A 19,491-nucleotide genomic window follows, 5' to 3' on the forward strand; every position below is an offset into this window, starting at 1 on the left:
CTCTATCTGTCGCATTACAGGCAACACTATTACTACGGAAGACATTGTCGAACGAATCATTCGTCATCGGCTTGAATATGAGGCTAGGAATACCAAAAAGGAGAAGAAAGAAATCGAAGTGTACGAAGCCATGCAGCGGGTAAAACTGGCGGAGAAAAGCGGTTGACCGGATTAGTTTTGCAACCACGTTGCAGCAACAACAGCAGCAGCAGCTTCCATAGGCAAATTAATGGTGTTTTCAAAATTTTCCGTTGCATCCGGCAAATCACTAATTTTATAGTTGAGTCCAGCGTAGAACAAATCAAAATCAAACACAACAGAGCCCCGTTTCCTCGTTGGCTTCGCTTTGCAGAGCTAGTCGATATTTCGATTCTGGTTCTTACATTTGGTACCTTTTTTGCTATTAAGAAAATGTTATCAAAAGACGCAAACAATGTCAGTCGAAGTGCAGGTGATGTACCGGGAAACAAAGCAAGCATCACAAGCTAGAAGCAGGGCTAAACGTATTTTAGTAATTGTAATATTTAGTTCAATTGTATGTTATTTGTTAGATTTATTTGCAGTTGTGGTTCCATGTTTATAATTTTTAAAAGATGATTATTTTTGCAACATGTTTATACCTAAAATGATTTTTTAAAACAAGTCTTTTCTTAGACACAATTGTGTTGTACATTTTTTTTCCATTACCTTAGTGTATGCAACAGTACAAGATTTATTTTTTATGATCAATATAAGAATCTCAAACCAGCAGACGTTTATCACAAGATGTGTAAAATCAGCGTACTTTAATAATAAAATGCAGCTGGTTTGCTAGAAAAAGAAAGGCCAGGAGTTGTAAATTTACGTAGTAGATTAACTTGTTTTCGTTTTCGGCGGAAGTGAGTGCGGGTACTTTGATTTTTAAAAGATAGCGCTTAGCCTTCAAAAGACGAGAAACTGATGAATGTACAAGTTGTGCGCCCAGTTAATAGTTAAGTTAGATTGTGTCTGATGTTCAGAATCCGAGGGAATCAGTTAGCTTTTTGTATGCAAGTAGCGTAACAGCAGCAAAGTAGTTTTCGCCCCTCACAGTTAACGTGTACCGAACGAAGGTGTAAAACTAATCCCCGCGAAAAGAATGTGTGATAAGGGATTTCCCGAGGGAAAATTTTTGAACCCAAAACCGTGAATAGTAGGGACTGAAAGAATGGGCATCGTCGTCCTAAAATTAAACTTAAATCAAATATGAGGAGCATTCTTTCTTCTTCTCTTTAAAATGTATCGTTCAAGTTGTCTAGCCGAGCATTAGATGAAACTGACGTCTTATCTTTAATCACCTATACTACTTAACTTTTGTGTTGATAATCGACAATTTATAACGTTCCCTTAACAGAACCTTTAATAAATCACCTTGATGCTTCAATGAATTGAAAGTCTTTTATTCATTACAGAAATCTACATCCGTAAAACGATAGTCTCCCTCAGTCGACGGTCCCTTCAATATCTAATCGGCGCGAGTTGACTGATTCATTTATTGCCGATGCCATGAGGCAATAATAACTCAATTCAAATAGTAGCTGAGATAACCGAGACATCATATCTCACCGCTAACGAGATCTAATCTAAAACAATAAAACATGAATTCGGAACCATTAGCAAGCAATTTATCGAGGCAATAGATAACCGTCTCAAGTCTCGATATCAATCTTTCGCCATGCATAATTTCCTTAAACACTCCGGGGAACAAAAAAACTGCAGCAATGTAGCAGCAGCATTATCAACTCGCAGCTCCGAGAGCAAACCATGTGTCGTTTGATCTCGTCGTCGCTTTCGCAGGCATTGAAATCACCGACGACAGCTAAAGGGCTCTTCTCACTACACCGTGCATGGGACGGGATTTGCGTTGGTACTAGAGAGGCAACTATAGAGCTAGTCCCGTCCGTCCCGTGCACGGTATAGTGAGAGTAGCCATTAAACCATGCAGGTGGAGTCATCTATTGTTTGCCTCATTGAATCGACGACGCTCGGCCAGAGCCATCGTCATCATCGCTGACGAAAAGCTTCATGCGTGGGTGGGCTGGGAAAAGCTCTTAACCGTCATCATCATCATCGTCAGTGTCGCGCTCGTTGATGAGCGCATCTCATCATCATTACCATTTATTGCCGTGTATAACATATGGAAAACGAGAGTGAAAATTCAGCTTGGTACTTTTGGTACGCGAAATTACATTGCCCTCCGGTTCAGTCGTGTTCTAGATTCGGTTGCAATCGCGCGGGTTTCAATTCGCAGTCTCGGGATACAGTAGTTGAAGAAGTGAACAGCAGGACAATGATTCGCGAATTCACCGGTCGTTTCTATATCCAGTTGTTGTTTGTTCTATCGACGGCAGTGCACAATCATGGTAAAAAGCGGATGTAGTGTTTTTCTTCGTCTGTAATCAGTTTGGGATGTTTTTGTATAACAGTGCTGCGCTATTAGGTTTAGCTTTTTGGAGCAATTTTTTTTTTTTTTGAGTGATTTCAGTTATTTGCCAAAACTACATAAAGTTTGTGAACCAACTTAAAAATCATTCACATGCAAGATAGGGGACATGGCACTTATTCATTTATTTACTTATTATTCTCTTCATTGGACTGTTGTTGTCTAATCGAATATTGATGGGAAAAAGCCTGTTTTTCATATATTTGCGCAAATAGGCGTGAAAAAACCATATCTTTTCGGAATATCAAAAAGAACATAAAATAGAACAATAATTATAAAAAGAAACACTGAATAATAATACCGTGAACCGTCGACTTCAGGTATATTAAGGGGTGAATTTTTAATTTTAACTTCTAGTAACCCTATGACCATCGGAAAAGGAAGTTTCTGGTAGCCTCATTTGCTGTTTTTTTTTATTCTGCGTTCCGTGTCACAGCGTTCCATTTCATCTGGTAAATGACGTCAGATTTTTTTTTATTTGCACGGCGTGCAGATTAGCGGGGTTCAAACTAAAAAGTGTTCAGATCAAAACGGTCAGATTACCGGGGGTCCACGGTAATAATAAGGTCTTCAGCATAAATATTAATCTCGTCCCATGGCATGGAGCCCTTTACTGAGGCAAAAAACGTAAGAATTCCATTAGAACCAATTATAACTTTTAGCCACAAGAAATCGGTATAAATTTGATTGATTTGCCTTATGAAAAATAATGCCGGAAAAAATATAAAATAGAACAGACTGGAACCGAACTATGGATGTTGAGATTGCGGTTCTATTGGTCCCAAGCAAATCGATTATCGTACTCCATTCTAGTCGAAATTCTAGTACTAAACTATGTTTGTATTTAATAGCTATGAAAGTTTAACAGATAAAATGAGGGGTTCGTGGATTTTCCTATGTTTCGAGGGGTGCCAAAAAGTTGAGCACGTTTCTTCGAGACCTTCTGGTCTTAGAGTTACCTCTATGGTTCTGTGTCTGGACCACTCGTCTGTCAACGCTTGGGAAACTGGAATGGCTAAAGGTGTATAAGAGCTACCTCATGTTAGACGAAAATATGTCATAAGTCACGCTTATGAAATTCATATGTGTTGTTCATAAGTCGAGCCTTATGAAATTCTTAAGTCTATTTGCATCAGTGTTGGATCAGTCAAGTCGAGGCCATCATCGCAGAGTTGATCGGAAACAAAAAAGGAAACAGGTAGCATACTTCATCTGATGTGATGTGATGTGATGTGAATGGAACCCACCATCAGTGCAAGGATTACCAATGTCTGCAGATACTTTACCGGTTGTAAAGTTCTGCTTGATGGTTTGTTGCAGCAAGGTGAATCAACTTCATTGAAGACCTCTGGAAGACAAAACAACCAGATGGTCATCTGTAATCACGTGACAAGGGACTGGCAAATCCACGAACCCTCGTCCAGTCAACAAATCCTTTAGGCTGCCCTCCCAACCCAGTATATAATATAATCATTTGGCGTTCAATGATGATTTCGAAGGCACAAAAAATAGGATGCATGGAGAAAACTCCATTAAGAATTTGTCAAATTTAAGAGAATCATGTAAATTTGACGAGGCTTGGTAGCTCAGTGGTTACCGTTTCTGCTTACTGAGCAGAAGGTCGGGAGTTCAATCCCAGGCCCGTCCGTCCCCTTCCTTGCAATTTTCTACTTTGCCTTATTCTATCCCCACTAGATTTAAATGAAAACGAATTCTGCTTTAACCAACCGATCGCATCACTTACCACAGTTGAATCCTGATCTAAAAATAACCCACCTCACTAACACAACTATCCTCCCCGTGAAAGCCGAGGAGATGCATAGGTGTATTCGGTCTCTAGTAACAACGGCCATCGAACTAATCATCCTTCCCTCCCCAAAAGACTGTGAGGACGTGGCCGGTGCTGAGAGAATCATGTAAATTTAGTTTAAATATATAAAATCAGATACGATCTCACAAAGTTAGTGCAACGGAAAGGATCCGTTCCAATCAAAGACGGTTCGCTTGATCGGGATCAACATAAACTAGTCCCGTCCTATGTAGAACAAGTTTGAAGTGTCCAAATGTAGTGATCCTTCGGCTTGGGATAAAAGATAATCGGCTGTAGTCGATTGCTGGATCCGAGTGAAGGTAGCCAAGTATCAGGTCCAGCAACTTGCAACTTCGTTTTCGAAACCGTATGTCAGCGACAATTCACAGTCAGTACAGCAGCATGACGTACAGCCAGTTTCCTTTGGGGATGGGATGCAGTTCTCGCAGGGCTTCTTCTGTATAGATGGTTTGATTCCTTTTGAATCGCATAATCGAGTTCTTGGTAGCATAATTCATGTGATGTACATTAAATGGACAGCTACTCATCGTCTTGCAAAAATTTGCTGATTGAAAGCATGATTGACCGCCCACGGTTGCTACTCTGTTATTGCCAGACCAGCTGTAGTTACACAGAGAACCAATAGACGATGCTTGGGACTAGCAATCATTCTCAATGTGTAAAAACTGGTGATCTCAAACTAGGCAATACCAGCGCCGGCCGCGCCCGAATACAGGTCAAGAAAGGAAGGGATAGGAATGTGTTGACGGAAAATGAGCCTGGAAAAATAAACGCATTATGAAAAAAAAACGACAACAGCGAATTTGTAACTTATCATTTGCCTAGGATATAACACCTTTGCCCGGCACCTCCACTGGTTCTCCATGTCCGCTATACGTCACTGTTTGCGAAAATATCTAATAGCAATTACCTTTGTTGTAATACTTCCTGCATTGCCATGATCATCTGGGAGGAGGGTCGCATCTAGTGCTTTCCTCAGGAACCGTTCACGGCCACCAGCTACCGCCCGTCCAGTCTTGGGCGTATCCAGCGAGGCATCCTTCAGCTTACTCACAATCTCCGACACTCAATGCAAATCGCAGGCACACTTACGCTAGTTACAAAAAACACACCCGTGCAAAGAAACGGATCAAATAAACGTCACTCTCGCGAAAGCACTCCCGTCGTCGTCGAACGGCAAAAAAAAAGGAATTGGTGGGCAATTTTGTGGTACGGATTTCCACAATCAACAGGGAATGCACGAATTTCATCACACCCAACTGCGAAACACGTTTAGAAACACTTTTGGCACACTTTCGTTCAAAAACACTTAGTTGCGAGTGAACCAACATCATCACCGCGTAAATAAACTAAACTAAAATTAAAATTAAAATTATCACATTTGCTGATTGAAAGCAGTTGCATGTGTCGAACCATCACCTAACCTCCTATCCAGCAGACTACGTTGAATCCGGCGACGAAAGGTTTCCGCTGTGCAGTTGAAGTCGAAAAATGCATAGAAACGTGCAGACATAAACCGTATTGGATCATGTAATCCGTAATTAGTTGCTCGCGGTTCGAGACGCAGGAAACTCCTCGATCGTAGAACTCGTTCAAGTGCATAGATTTCGAATTCAGTCAAAATCCCGGGAGAGTCGATTTTGCTTGCCGATTACTGCCTGGTTAATCTTCCGCCTACGTGCAAGAGTTTCAATACCCAAGAGTTGGCAATGGTCTTCGTATGGCGAAGGTTCGTTTGATCATTCTAAGGAAGGTGGCGAAATGCATAACAAACAGATTTCCTCTGAACAGACTCGGTCCTCGCTATCCAAACTGTTTCATACCGACACCAAATTCCAAGATCGATCACGCTTAGAGAACAGTATATACACAGACAAACAGACAGAACTCTTCATATGCTGTTGATCGTTTACTCATTTAACGGTTGATTTAATTTTTTGTTAGTTGGTAGTGTAGCCACTGGACGCACGCCTAATCATCTGCTATGGGGTTTGACGTTTGAACAGTACCAGCATCTGTTGAGCGCACTGCCCTCCACAATGTGGTCAACAGATGGTGATGGTGTCTAAGAAAGATGTTTTACTATCAATAATATTAACAGTGTTATATCTTTATGAATGTGGGCGTCTTAGTGGAATACCTGTATAATGAGAGAGAGAAGGATTAGTAATTTCCATTTAATTCCACTACCTTATTTGCTTATCCTTGACAGATACGCGTATTTCGTCTACAATGTGCAGACTTCTTCAGTGTCTTGTACTTATACTCGACTGTATTAGTACAAGACACGTAAGTCGAGTATTAGTACAAGACACTAAAGAAGTATGCACATTGTAGACGAAATACGCGTATCTGTCAAGGATAAGCAAATAAGGTAGTGGAATTAAATGAAAATTACTAATCCTTCTCTCTCTCTCTCTCTCTCTCTCTCTCTCTCTCTCTCTCTCTCTCTCTCTCTCTCTCTCTCTCTCTCTCATTATAGTGTTATATCTGTTTTCCTGTGGAATAGAGCTGTCAGACAGGTAGGATCCCGAAACTCATCAGAGATTTTAAAGATGAATCCAAGTTACCTGCTAGCTTTGGCTATGAAATCTGTGTAATGTAGCTTGAATGCCAAAATAGAATCAAGCCTTTTGACATCCTTCCAGAAGATTCTTCTGGCTCCTCCTAGAAGTTTCATCTTACTACCCCAAAACCTTTCGGGCTTATGCTGGAAGCTTTTCCGAATTTTTTTTTCAAAAGTTTCCTTCAAGTTATCTCAGGAAGTTTCTTCCAGCTTCCGTCTTCTACAGGTAGCTTTTTCAGCTCTACTGCAACTTTCTTTTGAGTTCTTCCTCTGACAATTTCTTCACTTACCCGAAGGTTTCTGGCTTTCCCTGTAATTGTTTTCCCAAGAAGCTGGTCCATGGAGGTACCATATTTGACGCAGGTCAAAACTTGACACACTTTTGTACTACAGGCCGGACTCGATTATCCGGAGGCTCGATTATCCGGGGCTCGATTATCCGGAGAAAAGGGCTCGATTATCCGGAGTCATATTTTTTTTTCCTATCTTGCAAATTATTTTTCATAAACCGCTTGGAAAACCGACTTTCGATCCGAGGACGAGTAACATAGATCATTCGACTCAGTCTGACAAGATCGGGAAATGACTATATTTAAGTGTTTGTGTGCATTTGTTACAAAATCCGGCGTTAAAGGGTTTTCGATTAACTTTGACCTGAAAGGAATCCAACATATCATGTGCCACAACAACATACAAAAACTGAATCCCATGATGGTCCGTTCACTAATTACGTCACGTTTCAGGGGGGCGGGGAATGGCAACCAAAATTTTTGAAGATCCGTAAAAAAAATGTACCAAAGGTCTTTAACCCTCCGTTACTCTTGCTGTTGTACTTTGTACAACACACATGAGTTTTCCATTGCCATTTTGTTGCTGAGTTACCAATCGATCTGAAACCAACGAGTATTCCTCAAAAAACTTGTTTTGATCTAAACAAGCTAAACTTTGATTACAGTAAACACCTAAAAAATGCGGATAATAGAGAAAATGTAAATGGAAACCGCGAAAACTGTGACCATACTACGTGGGATTTGACTTAATTGATTACAACATGGAATATATCAAGATTCTGACAAGATAGAAAGTTACTGTCTCTGACAAAGTTGTTCAGGAGATCATAGCCTTGTCGCTGGCGGACAGTAGTTCAGAATTTTCTCACTACGTAGCACTAGTATACATGTGAAATTTTTGCATGTGACATATCTCGAGATCCTGACCAGATAAAAAGTTACTGTCTTTCACAAAGTTTTTCAGGAGATCAAAGCCTATTCAGAATTTGCTCACTACGCGACGCTAGTATACACATGAAATTCTCATATAAAATACATATCTCGGGTTCCAAACCATATAGAAAGGTACTGTGTGTGTCTTTCTCCCATATTCAATAGCTTGAGATCTTGATCAGCTAGAAAGTTGCTGTCTTCGGCAAAGTTGTTTAGGGGGTCAAGAATTTTTGTCTGGTAAACAGTAGTTAATAATTTTCTCACCACGCGGCGTTAGTATACATGTACACTTCTCGCATATGCTATATCTCGAGATCCTGATCAGATAGAAAGTTGTTCAGAAGGTCAAGGTCTTTTGGCTGGTGGACAGTAGTACAGAATTTTCTCACTTCATGATGCTAGTATACATGTGAAATTCTCGCATATAAAATATCTCACGTTCTTGACCAGATAGAAAGTTACTGTCTTGAACAAAGTTGTTCAGGAGTTCAAAGCCTAGAGCCTTGAAAATTCTAAACTATTGTTCACCAGCCAAAAAAAATTGACCTCCTGAATAACTTTGTTGCAGACAGTAACTTTCTATCTGATTAGGATCTCGAAATATAGCATATGCAAGAAGTGTACATCTATGCCACGTGGTGAGAAAATTCTTAACTACTGTTTACCAGCCAAAAATGCTTTGACCTCCTGAACAACTTTGTCGAAGACAGTAATTTTCTCGTGTTATAAAAGTTGGCGGCGTTGGCGCGAGTAACGGAGGGTTAAGATCAGCATTGACTATGTCAGCATCAGACATAACATCGAATTCCGCATTCTCGTCTTCATTTTCGCCTGCAGCCGTTTTATCAGCAACCATCAGTTGAATTGTTACACTATCATCCCTAGAGCACCGGAACTAATATTTGCAATGTTAACATTTCAAAAATATTAATGGAAAATGGTCGAAATTGATCGAGTGCGTCAAGTTAGGAACCGCGTCAAATATGGTGCCTTCACGCCGTGATTTTTAGCCAAGCTCAACTTTGTCTCTACACACTCGTGAGAGTCGCGAGATTACGATTTTTCTCAAGTTGAGGGGTCCTATGGCGTGGTTGGCTACACGTTCGCTTCTCAAGCGGATGGTCCATGGGTTCAATTCCATTGATCTTCTTATCGAATTTTGATGTATTTTAATGTGCCTCATGATAGGTTATTATCCAAGTCCGATTCTGGTGACTTCCAGGGGTACCTGGAACTTATCCGGAAGTGGCCAATATGGTCCAAGGTACTTAATTTTTTCCACCATTGATCTGGTTATCGAATTTTGATATAATCTGATGTGTCGCATGATAGGTTATTATTCAAGTCTGGTTCTGGCCACTTTTCCGGAGGCACCCGGAACTTGCCCGGAAGTGGCCAATATGGTCCAAGGTACTTAATGTTTGCCACCATTGATCTTGATATCAAATTTTGATTTAATTTGATGTGTCGCTTAATGGGTTTTGTTCCTTTCAAGTCAAATTTAGCCTCATGGCCCATAAACGCCGGAACTTGTTCCGGCCATATCTACGAAACCAGTGGTCCGATTCCATAATCCTTCAATAGCGTTCAATGGGACCACTAAAAACATTAAATGAGACCACATGAGACCATTGTCCGATTATCCGGAGTGAAATTTTTTTCAAGACTCCGGATAATCGAGTCCGCCCTGTATTCCCTTCTAAATAATCAACCATTAATGTTTTATTAGCACTCAACTTTTACATTTGCCACAAAAAAAAACTATTTGTGGATAGCCTTTTTTGGCCAATATAGAGCGAAAGAAAAATACACAGCTGGAAAGGGCCTATCTGCTTTAATCGATTCTCTTCATCGACTTTCTCTTTCATTAATAACTCAGCTGCAACAACATTCCCTGTTGTATTTGACGATTTGGACGATAGATAAAAACCTTCTTTATCAGGCTATGTGGCAAAAATAGCACGAAAACTGTTTACATAGGCGTGGTTATCAAAAGAAAGTCAATGAAGAGAATCGATCCAAGCAGATAGGCCCTTTTTCCAGCTCTGTATAGAATTAAATCTGTCAAATGTGTCAATATGTGTCTGCCATTCTGACGGCATGAAAAATAGGTCATTTTCACGTTTTTTTTTGAGGGTATATAACGATCAATTCAAAAAAAAGGAATGCATGGTTTTGTCAATTGAAATGTCCTCTTTAATTGAGATTTTTTGACGCGATTGGATGTCTCCTGTAACCACTGCACCAGGTTCCCCAGGAGACATCCCGTTTGAGTCGTCGCGGGGCGGGACGTCTGGCGGTCACACCACTGGAGCTGGAACAACAATTTTTTTGTGGTTATTTTCTGATAGATGACCCAGTCTTGTACGTAGTTTGGTTGAAAAATAAAAATTTGGCGACGTTTTGAAAAAAAAACAGTCCGTTTTTGTACCCTAAAATTGGAGATAAAAGCTTGCACCAAAAATCCATTTTTGATTCTTTTGAAAATCGGCTACGTACAAGACTAGAAAAAAGGTACTTAACTCGAAAATTCAATCGCCGTTTAAATCGAATGAGCTGTTTCTAAAATACAGCGCCCGCCAAATTTTGAAAACATCGTTTAGAGATAATCGTGGCAGCAGTTGGAACTACTAAGACGCCGTTTCGCCGGTAACGGGCGGGTACTCCGAGCGCTCAACTGAGCGCGCTTGGAGCGTCTGGACACGAGTCCACTAATCGGCCTATAACTTTGGAACGATGTCGCTTGCGGACTTGCGGTCAAGTCTATGTCAAAGTAGACATTCCAACGTATTTTTAGGCCAAAAAAAAAGATTTTTTGAAATTTCCAGAGTGGACTACCCCCTTAACAAAGGAGCAGGGATGGGTCGCCCTTTTGGGACTATTTCGTTACGTTTTAATATAGAATGCTAACGTTAAATCCAATTGAATTTTTAGTTAACCAATCTTAAAAAAAAGATAGTTTAGTGATATTAATCTCCCTATCAAAATTCTAAATATCCGCCATAGAGCCACCGACAAACCGACATGAATGACCATAGTAAAAACGATAAAATTTCTCACCAAAGCACACTACTGACATCTGGCTCCGTGTTCGCGGGAAATGTTTAGCTAAGCCATGAACCCGCATGCAAAAGTTATGAATTGGTTCGTGTATGATCAATGCTGGACAAATTATTTTTATCTACATCAAAAAATCCTATGGTTTTGACAGCTGGGATCACTGCACATTTTAATCGGCCGTTTACGATTTTCGGGCATAAGTCAGAAATAAGTATCATGTCGGTTTGTCGGTGATAGAGCCACACGCAGAGAAATGATTTTTAAATTCAAATGGAAATACTAATGGAGGGCCTAATATGTTTTTAGTATTGATTAAAATACATTATTCGATTAATTCAACGAAAAATATTTTTGAATCAACAAACCGGTTGTACAGGGTGATTCGGAATAGCTGTCCCTTTTAGAAATGGTCATAACGATTGAACGCTTGCATGAATGTTTTATATCATTATATTCCAGATATTCTACATATATAACCTCCCTTTACCTTAATTACCAGCCACATTTGTCATGAAAATTAACCACGAAAATTGGCACGCGCGCTTTAGTTCCAGCACTTTTTGAGTCCTGGTGATGCGTTTAAGCTCTGACATTGAACGGATTTTCCAAGCATGGTTCCTTTGTACCTCTATAATGATGCAAAAATAAATGTTACATTCTTTCGAAGAGATTTCAGTTTCTAAAAGATAACACACGATTTTTTTACAGATTTATGCCATGCTTCATTATGACGTCAATGGCTGCTTGAAATCGCAAAAGAATGAAATTTCAAAGCCTACTATCAATACAAGCTGATATTTGTACACATTTAAAACAAAAATACTTGAACATATACCCATTTTACCCATTGAGAATTGAATATTTGTGAAATCGGTGACAGTTATTCTGAATCACCCTGTAGAGTCGATAATCCGTTTGTTGATTCTAAAAACCATTTTGATGATTCAAAAATATGTTTTGTTCAAATAGTGATACAATATTTTTGATCAATAACAAAATACTTTAGGCCCTGAAACAAAAATCAATTTTTCTGCGTGCACACTCCGTGTTTTCACTAAAGATACACTTGAGAGCGCTTTCGAGTATAGCTTCAGTGAAAACATAGAGTGTGGCTCTACTCTATGACTACAAAATACAAGAACATACAAGCTGTCGGGCTGTTGTATCACATTATTTGCTGCTGAACGTCAATTCTAGTACCACACTATGTTTGTTTTGATTCGCTATGAAAGTTTGACAGATAAAATGAGGGGTTATTGGATTTTCCTATGTTTCGAGGGGTGAATCGATTAGCTTGGGACCGAAGATAGTACCAGAGCTGAGCCAAAAAGTTGAGCACGTTTCTTCGGGACCTACTTGTCTTAGAGTTACCTCTATGGAACTATGCTGTGGCTACCACAGTATTTTATATTTGATCGTCCATATACAGTAGCGCCAAAAGCATGCTGTGGTGGGTTCAAAACTTGACCATCTAAATTGATCAATTGGGTGCAGCTCCGGCGATTTTGGCGAGGGGGGCGACTCTATCTAGGATGCAGAAAAGATTGTGTTTTGCTGTGGTTAGCTGCACGCACGCTGAGTAGATAAAAAGAAGATTGATGACGATTCTGAAGATTTCCTGCAGAAAGATGACGAGCGATGCAAGTAGATGCGAGAAATGAATGAAGATTTTTCGAAGATTGATTCGCTAGTGTGAGATTTGTTGAGCATTTAGACTTGAGATTTAGATGTGTCGACCCCCTCGGATTTTGGAGGGTTTTTGTCCTTGGGTACTGAATGGAAAATGACAAAAACAAAATAGAGGCAACATTCCGCACAGACCTACAAAATGAGGGATGTCAATGCACGATTAAAAAATAAAAAATCACCTAATTTGAGTCAATAAATTTTTTACCGTTCCACCCTTTAACTCATTTTTCGCTTGTTTCAAGATCATCCTCGGTCCAGGCAACCCGAGGACTTATCACTATTAACAAGGCCTAAAAAGTAACAAGAACTAAGATGTGTTCCTTTATTTACTGAAAAATCCTGTTCCCCTAGGGGCTGATTCATATATTATGTCACGCCCTAAGAGTAAATTGACCATATGTCAAGCAGTTTTGGCGTGACTTTCTACTAGCGATTTCACAAAACTGGACCAACTAATTTCTATTTTTTATGAAACGCACAAATGTTGGCTACTTTTCTCATGGTTCTAGAAGAAAAAATCTCAAAATAATGTTTTATTTCAAAGTTCAAGTGGTAGTAAACGTCATTTTAACTGCTCGAATAAAGTGGTTAATTGACAAACATGTGACGGACCGAATAGTTGTGGATCAATTCTGCTACCATGGGAAGGAGAGGGTTCAACACTAATTAGACTCACAAAGTACTCGTCCACCAATCAGCCTATACTTACCCCGCCAGTTCAATTACGACCAAACAATAAAGTAACATTTGTACAAAATTTCACTTTCTAATCTACTCCTACACTGTAGCTCATTCGATCGTCGAAAGCGAATCCGCCGGGGGCAGCAGTGCAGTTGCATATCGCAGTGGTGGAGCCACAGCTACCGGGCTGGAATCCAAATCGTTCTACCGCATCAGCTGTCCGGGTTCGAGCGAATGTGTCCCCTTGGCGGAATGTCCCGAAATGCTGCTGGAAACTGCCCGCCAGTGCTACCGAGGTGACTTTTCACTGTCCTGCGGGGTCAACGAACTGGAGCCACACGTTTGCTGCCCACGACGGCACCAGCAGCAGCAACCTCAGAGTGATGGTGTCTTCGATGATCGGAATCCCGATGTCGGATGCGGAAAAAGCATCGTCCAAGGAGACTACTACCATGGGCTGGGGGCGTACCCCTTTGTGGCGCGAGTTGGATTCAAAAGTGAGTATTTTTTTTAGCTAGTTCAAAATGTTTGTGTACGGCGAAAACTCGCATGCTTTTAATTAGACTGTAGGTATGTAGGTATGAAGGACAAAGTGACCATTTAGCGGCATTTGTTTGTGTTCAGTGCAACGGGGAAGCCAACGCGCGCCTCATGTAGATCAGAGCTTAGAAAGAGCGCGTTTAATTGCCGTTTTAGAACTGTTCTTTCGCCATTGTTTGGAACTAGGAAAATCATTGAGCACATATTTCACTGTCAACCTGTATGGGGTGGGGCTTTGTTCGATCTGGGGCCGGCAGTCTGTGGTTGTTGCGTCAGCTAATAAATAGTTCGTTCGCCTGACTGCCGTTGCTAAAAATTTCACATGTCATCGGTCAATTTATTCGTGAATGCATACTGTCTGCATAGTTGGAACGAATCTTAGATTAGCTTTTGATTTACTTCTGGTTTTAAATTTTTCGTAAACCAAAACCATCTACATGCGACAGCCGGAGGAATACGCTTCTGGAGGTGGGCGAATGGTATGCCATTTAAGGAGGAGCCTCTACACACCAAAAATTGGAATCGAGTTTCAGCTTCTAGGATTGCTGCACTGCTTCCAGCAAAAGCAGTTTTTACTTAACTGCTTTTTGCTGGATGATCAGTTAACTGCATGATGAGTCAAACTTTCGATCATTTTGTGTTCTTTATATTCAAGAAAAGCAAGTTGGGGCCTCCCTTAGCTCAGTCGGTAAAGGCGCAGCTACAAAGCAAGACCATGCTGGAGGTGGCTGGGTTCGATTCCCGGTCCGGTCTAGGAATTTTTCGGGTTGGAAAATTTCTCGACTTCCCTGGGCATAGAAGTATGATTGGACTTTGCCACACAATTATACCCATGCAAAAATGGTACAGGCATCGAAAGCTCTCAATTAATAACTGTGGAAGTGCATCTGATCTAGAACACTAAGTTGAGAGCACGCAATAAGCTAATATGCGATATGCAATAAGCTTGAAATGCGAAGAATAAGAAGAAGAAGTCGGATAGAAAGTGCCTTTTAACAGCATCATCGTGCAATTATGGCGTAAGTTTATGAACTTTCGCCCATATTCTTGTTTTCGTTCGAATCGTATTTTCCATACAAAAAAAAAGTTAGCTAACTTCCGAAAAAAAGCTGCTCGAATAAGTCCGACCTTTTTCCTGCTATTTCGGTCAGCTGTCCATGCAGTGGCGTTTCCTTAACCTCAATCTACCTGTGCACCAAGCCTCAAAACATAAACAATTATCAAAATATTACTTTTAATGGATAGATATCGAGTAGACTAGAAGATTAAGTGTATTTTTCAGCCGATTCGAGTATGAATATGGCATCTGGTTTTGATAGTTGGTACACAGGTAAAAAGTGAGGTTACGGGACGCCACTGTGTCCATGTGATACACAGGTATAGGGTTACCATATCAAATACTTGAAAAGGAGGTTTGGAGATTAAGGAGGACAATGATTCCCTTTCTTAACATTAAAGGAGGACAATGAGTTTTTGTCAAACGTTTTGATAATATGTGCGCTATCCCAAATTCATGATTTTCAAAGGTTCAATTGAGATTGTTCATAACTTGTAGTCGTTACCAATTCAATTTGTCTTTTCGTTATACTTCTGAAAAATGCATCAAACTAGCTTTCTTAATTCATTTTTGATACTTGAAAATGATCTAGTCTAGCTGATTTGCATGAAAACTACAGGTTTACAGCATTAAAACCATCCCAACTTTTATCATGTTGGAAAATCAGGATAGATGACATCGCTGATTGAAACCAACATGGGACATCTAAGCAACCTGTTAATTTTACCATTGATTCAGCTTAGGACTCTAAGGCCGTTGGTGTTGTTAGTTTCTGTGAGTGAGCTTGCAGTTGCCACAAATCTCCGATTGAAGTGATTGTTCACAAAATCAGATACGTCAATTTGAACAGTTATGTTTGAAATACCAAAAATCCCATAGAACCAGAACGTCAAAATCGAACACATGTTGGATTTAATCTGTGTGGCTGTTTTCCATTTCTCGACTACTTTTTCGAAGGGACGTATCAGCTTTTGTAAACAATGCATTTGATCGTCGATTTGGCGTAACTGGTAGCTCACTCACGCATACTAACACCACTGTCAGGTAGGGAAACATTTCCCCTATCTAATGGTACTGTTAGAATGCGTGGGCGAGCTACCAGTTACGCCAAATCGACGATCAAATGCATTGTTTACAAAAGCTGATACGTCCCTTCGAAAAAGTAGTCGAGATTTGGTGAATTTTAACCTAAGCTTTACAGATAGAAAATTTTCAAATAAACCTGCTATTGTACCAGACTTATTTCTGGCAGACCAGGAACTAATTTTGACAAACACCTCGATAATCACACGATCAACAACAGAGAGATTTTCGAACATTATAATTTATTTTCGAAATGTCAAATTTATGTAAACATTCAGTTATTCTAGTTGAAATTCTATTACTACACTATGTTTGTTTTGATTCGCTATGAAAGTTTGACAGATTACATCAGGGGTGTGTAGATTCATGCAGAACATGCAGGGGTGAGTGAAATAGCTTGGGACTGCTTGGGACCGTTGTTCTGGTACTGAGTGAGCCAAAAATAATAATGATTTTCTTCGGGACCCAGTGGTCTTAGAGTTACCTTTATGGTATAAGCATAGAGGTAACTCTAAGACTAGTAGGTCTCGAAGAAACGTGCTCAACTTTTTGGCTCAGCTCTGGTACTCTCTTCGGTCCCAAGCTAATCGATTCACCCCTCAAAACATAGGAAAATCCACTAACTTCTCATTTTATCTGTCAAACTTTCATAGTGAATCAAAACAAACATAGTGTAGTACTAGAATTTCGACTCGAATGGGATACGTTAATCGTTTGCTTGGGACCAATAGGCTAGTCAAGTAGTGAGCCAATTTAAAATCGTTAGTTTCGTATTGATTGTTGGTATAAGCCTGAGTTCCATTTGATGAATTTTCACTGACACTAGGAAAATAAATAATAATGTTCGAAAATCTCTCTGTTGTTGATCGTCCGATTTTCGAGAAATTGTTTCTCAAAATTGATTCCTGGTTTGTCTTAAATAAGTCTGGTAGAATAGCAGGATAATTTGTAAATTTTTCATCTGTCAAATATAAGTTAAAATTCACCAAATGGATCGCAGCCTAAATGTAAGGGGTTGACAGATGTAGTATACTCCTAGTCCCACAATTGAATAAAATTTGCTTGATAAGATGCGGTTGCGACATAATTAAACAAATAAGCTCTACAAACAACGCTCTTTGAAACCAATTTTATGAATATGTTACTGGAAAAAAAATGCAAGGATTAAAAAGGAGGACATTTTCGGGCAAAAGGAGGATGTAGAAAAATTATTAAAAAAGGAGGACATGTCCTCCTTTAGGATACCATATGGTAACCCTACACAGGTAGTTCTAGTAATATATCATCTATCAACAATTAGATACACCTGTTAATGATTCCTCTCTCAACAGACACCAAAACGGGGTCCTTCATTTACCCTTGCTCTGGATCGATTATCGCACGGCAGATCATCCTAACTTCAGCGCACTGCGCTCTGGCTAAAGCCGACAGCCATCGATTGTGAGTATATGCAACGTTCTCTATGAACAACACAGTCATTATTAGAACCAACTTACGCAAGACCATGATTGAGGGCGGGATAATTGTAGTGCGATTCAGTCATATGGAAAATTTGCGTTCATTGCTGCAAATTCAAGGTTGATGCGGATTTAAGTACCTACAATGCTCCCAAACCCGTATTATCTCCGGATGCTGAGCTTCACTTCTCTAACCGACTAATGTTATCGAAACAATTTCCAGATCATCCGTCCGAATAGGAGACTACGATACACGCACCGATCCGGACTGCGGAAATACCGGATTTTGCGCACCAGCTGCCATCAACCATGCCGTTAGCCAAATAATTGTTCACCCGGACTATGTGGACGGCCAGTATCATCATGACATTGCACTGCTGGTGCTGAAAACGCCGATCAATTACACGGGTAACGAAACGTTGAACCTTTTTTCCCCAAATTCACACGGAAGTTGGAACTTTGCACGTTCATCTCCAGTGGCCGTGAAAACATATTTTGTCAGTCTACCTTTTGAACTTAGTTCTAATGTCGCATGTAACCTCTAATTATGTACACCCGGTGATCGTTTTTCACATACACCTCGTATAAATAATGTCATTGTTTCTTTTTTATGCTTCTGGTTGACCACACTCGCAGTGGCAGCACAACCCATCTGTTTGCACCGGCGACGCCAAGAGTTGACCGTAGGCCGGCGTGTGCAGATCATCGGTTGGGGTAAGCTTTCGACCAGTGGCTCCAAGTCACCAGAAATGCAATCGCTCGAAGTTCCCCTGACGTCATGGGACCAATGCGTAAGGTCTTACTCGGCCACGGGTGCCCTGCAATCGACCAAGTCCATCGAAGGCGAGTGGATGTGTGCCGGTGGTGAAGGTCGCGATGCATGCCTCGGTTTCGGGGGAGCTCCGCTGATAATAAAAGAACGCAGCCGGTATGCCCAGATAGGGATCATGTCATTTGGAGCGGAAACGTGCGGTGCGGTCAACATGCCTAGCGTGTACACCTCGATTGCACATTACGCGCACTGGATCGAGTCCAACTCACCGACGACCTTTGTGTGAAATAGGTAATCGCCGTAATCGGGAGGAAATGCCAATTAAGTAGTCATAATTTTATTTTTATTGTATGTATGTTAGTTATATTTATGTGGAAAATACGTAACAATAAAGTGCTAATCTCACAATCACTTCATCAGGTGACGAGTTGTGACAAAGAATCATATTTCAGATGTTAGCATTTTATTTTTGCCATACGTGGTGATAGCGAGTAACATTCCAGTTCAGGAGTACCGTTTTTGTTTTATCGTACAATTCCCGTCGTTGTTCTTGAGCAAAGTAGATATTCTCAGTTTTCTGCACCACATAGTCTTAAGCCTCTTAAAACATGTTCAACTGAAGGTAGTCAGTGAGAACTATTTCTACCTTTGCAACACAGTAGTGGTTCAAATTATCCATTTCGCTCCCCATCAGATCCTGGTTAACATTTAAGCTCATTCGGTTGCAACCAGAAACTGCAGATCAACCATGTTAGAAAGTTATCGGCTGCAAAATCAATCACTTAGTTGTTTTACATTAAATTAAAAAGTGGTATTGAAGCTGTATAGATAACGAGTTTACTCTTAGCGCAATATGGCGAAAGCTATCAAATGTTCAGTATTGGTTCAAACGACCACCCAAGTAACTACCAAGCCTGTTAATACCCCGATAAGGACCCTTTTTGCAATATAAAGCTGATATACGGCTTTAAACTTTTATATTAGCCTTATATCAGCATTATATTGCACTGTTTGCATTAGTGGACTTGATGGTTACTAGGGCAGTGTAGCAGACAAAATGGTTCATTGAAA

At 40.3% G+C, this 19,491-nt stretch overlaps 2 protein-coding genes across 3 annotated transcripts in view; both read left to right on the top strand.

Moving 5' to 3' along the window:
* Pect (phosphoethanolamine cytidylyltransferase) overlaps positions 1–1,406 on the top strand; it is a 44,028-nt gene extending 42,622 nt beyond the window's left edge. For both annotated transcript variants that reach the window (XM_065222928.1, XM_065222921.1), the window contains one exon: positions 21–1,406. In XM_065222928.1, the coding sequence (XP_065079000.1) occupies positions 21–166 (146 nt within the window). In that variant the 3' untranslated portion in view covers positions 167–1,406. The remainder of the gene's footprint in view (positions 1–20) is intronic.
* Positions 1,407–2,287: 881 nt separating this feature from the next.
* LOC135701955 (phenoloxidase-activating factor 1) lies at positions 2,288–18,830 on the top strand. Its single transcript, XM_065222907.1, has 5 exons — positions 2,288–2,381; positions 13,619–14,008; positions 17,523–17,631; positions 17,872–18,056; positions 18,285–18,830. Exons 1-5 carry the CDS (start codon positions 2,309–2,311, stop codon positions 18,704–18,706), a joined length of 1,179 nt encoding a protein of 392 aa, XP_065078979.1. The 5' UTR covers positions 2,288–2,308; the 3' UTR covers positions 18,707–18,830.
* Positions 18,831–19,491: the final 661 nt, after the last annotated feature.

The sequence above is a fragment of the Ochlerotatus camptorhynchus genome, unplaced genomic scaffold, assembly GCF_037179485.1.
Source record: "Ochlerotatus camptorhynchus isolate MF236.1 unplaced genomic scaffold, CSIRO-AGI_Acam_v1.1 ptg000015l, whole genome shotgun sequence".
Lineage (NCBI taxonomy): Eukaryota > Metazoa > Arthropoda > Insecta > Diptera > Culicidae > Ochlerotatus > Ochlerotatus camptorhynchus.

What these genes read in the sequence shown, in the direction of transcription:
- LOC135701955 (XM_065222907.1), top strand. Translation starts at nt 2,309, where the DNA reads ATGATTCGCGAATTCACCGGTCGTTTCTATATCCAGTTGTTGTTTGTT. An exon ending in GGCGCGAGTTGGATTCAAAA is followed by an intron (nt 14,009 to 17,522) that starts GTGAGTATTTTT and finishes CTCTCTCAACAG; the next exon opens with ACACCAAAACGGGGTCCTTC. An exon ending in AAAGCCGACAGCCATCGATT is followed by an intron (nt 17,632 to 17,871) that starts GTGAGTATATGC and finishes AACAATTTCCAG; the next exon opens with ATCATCCGTCCGAATAGGAG.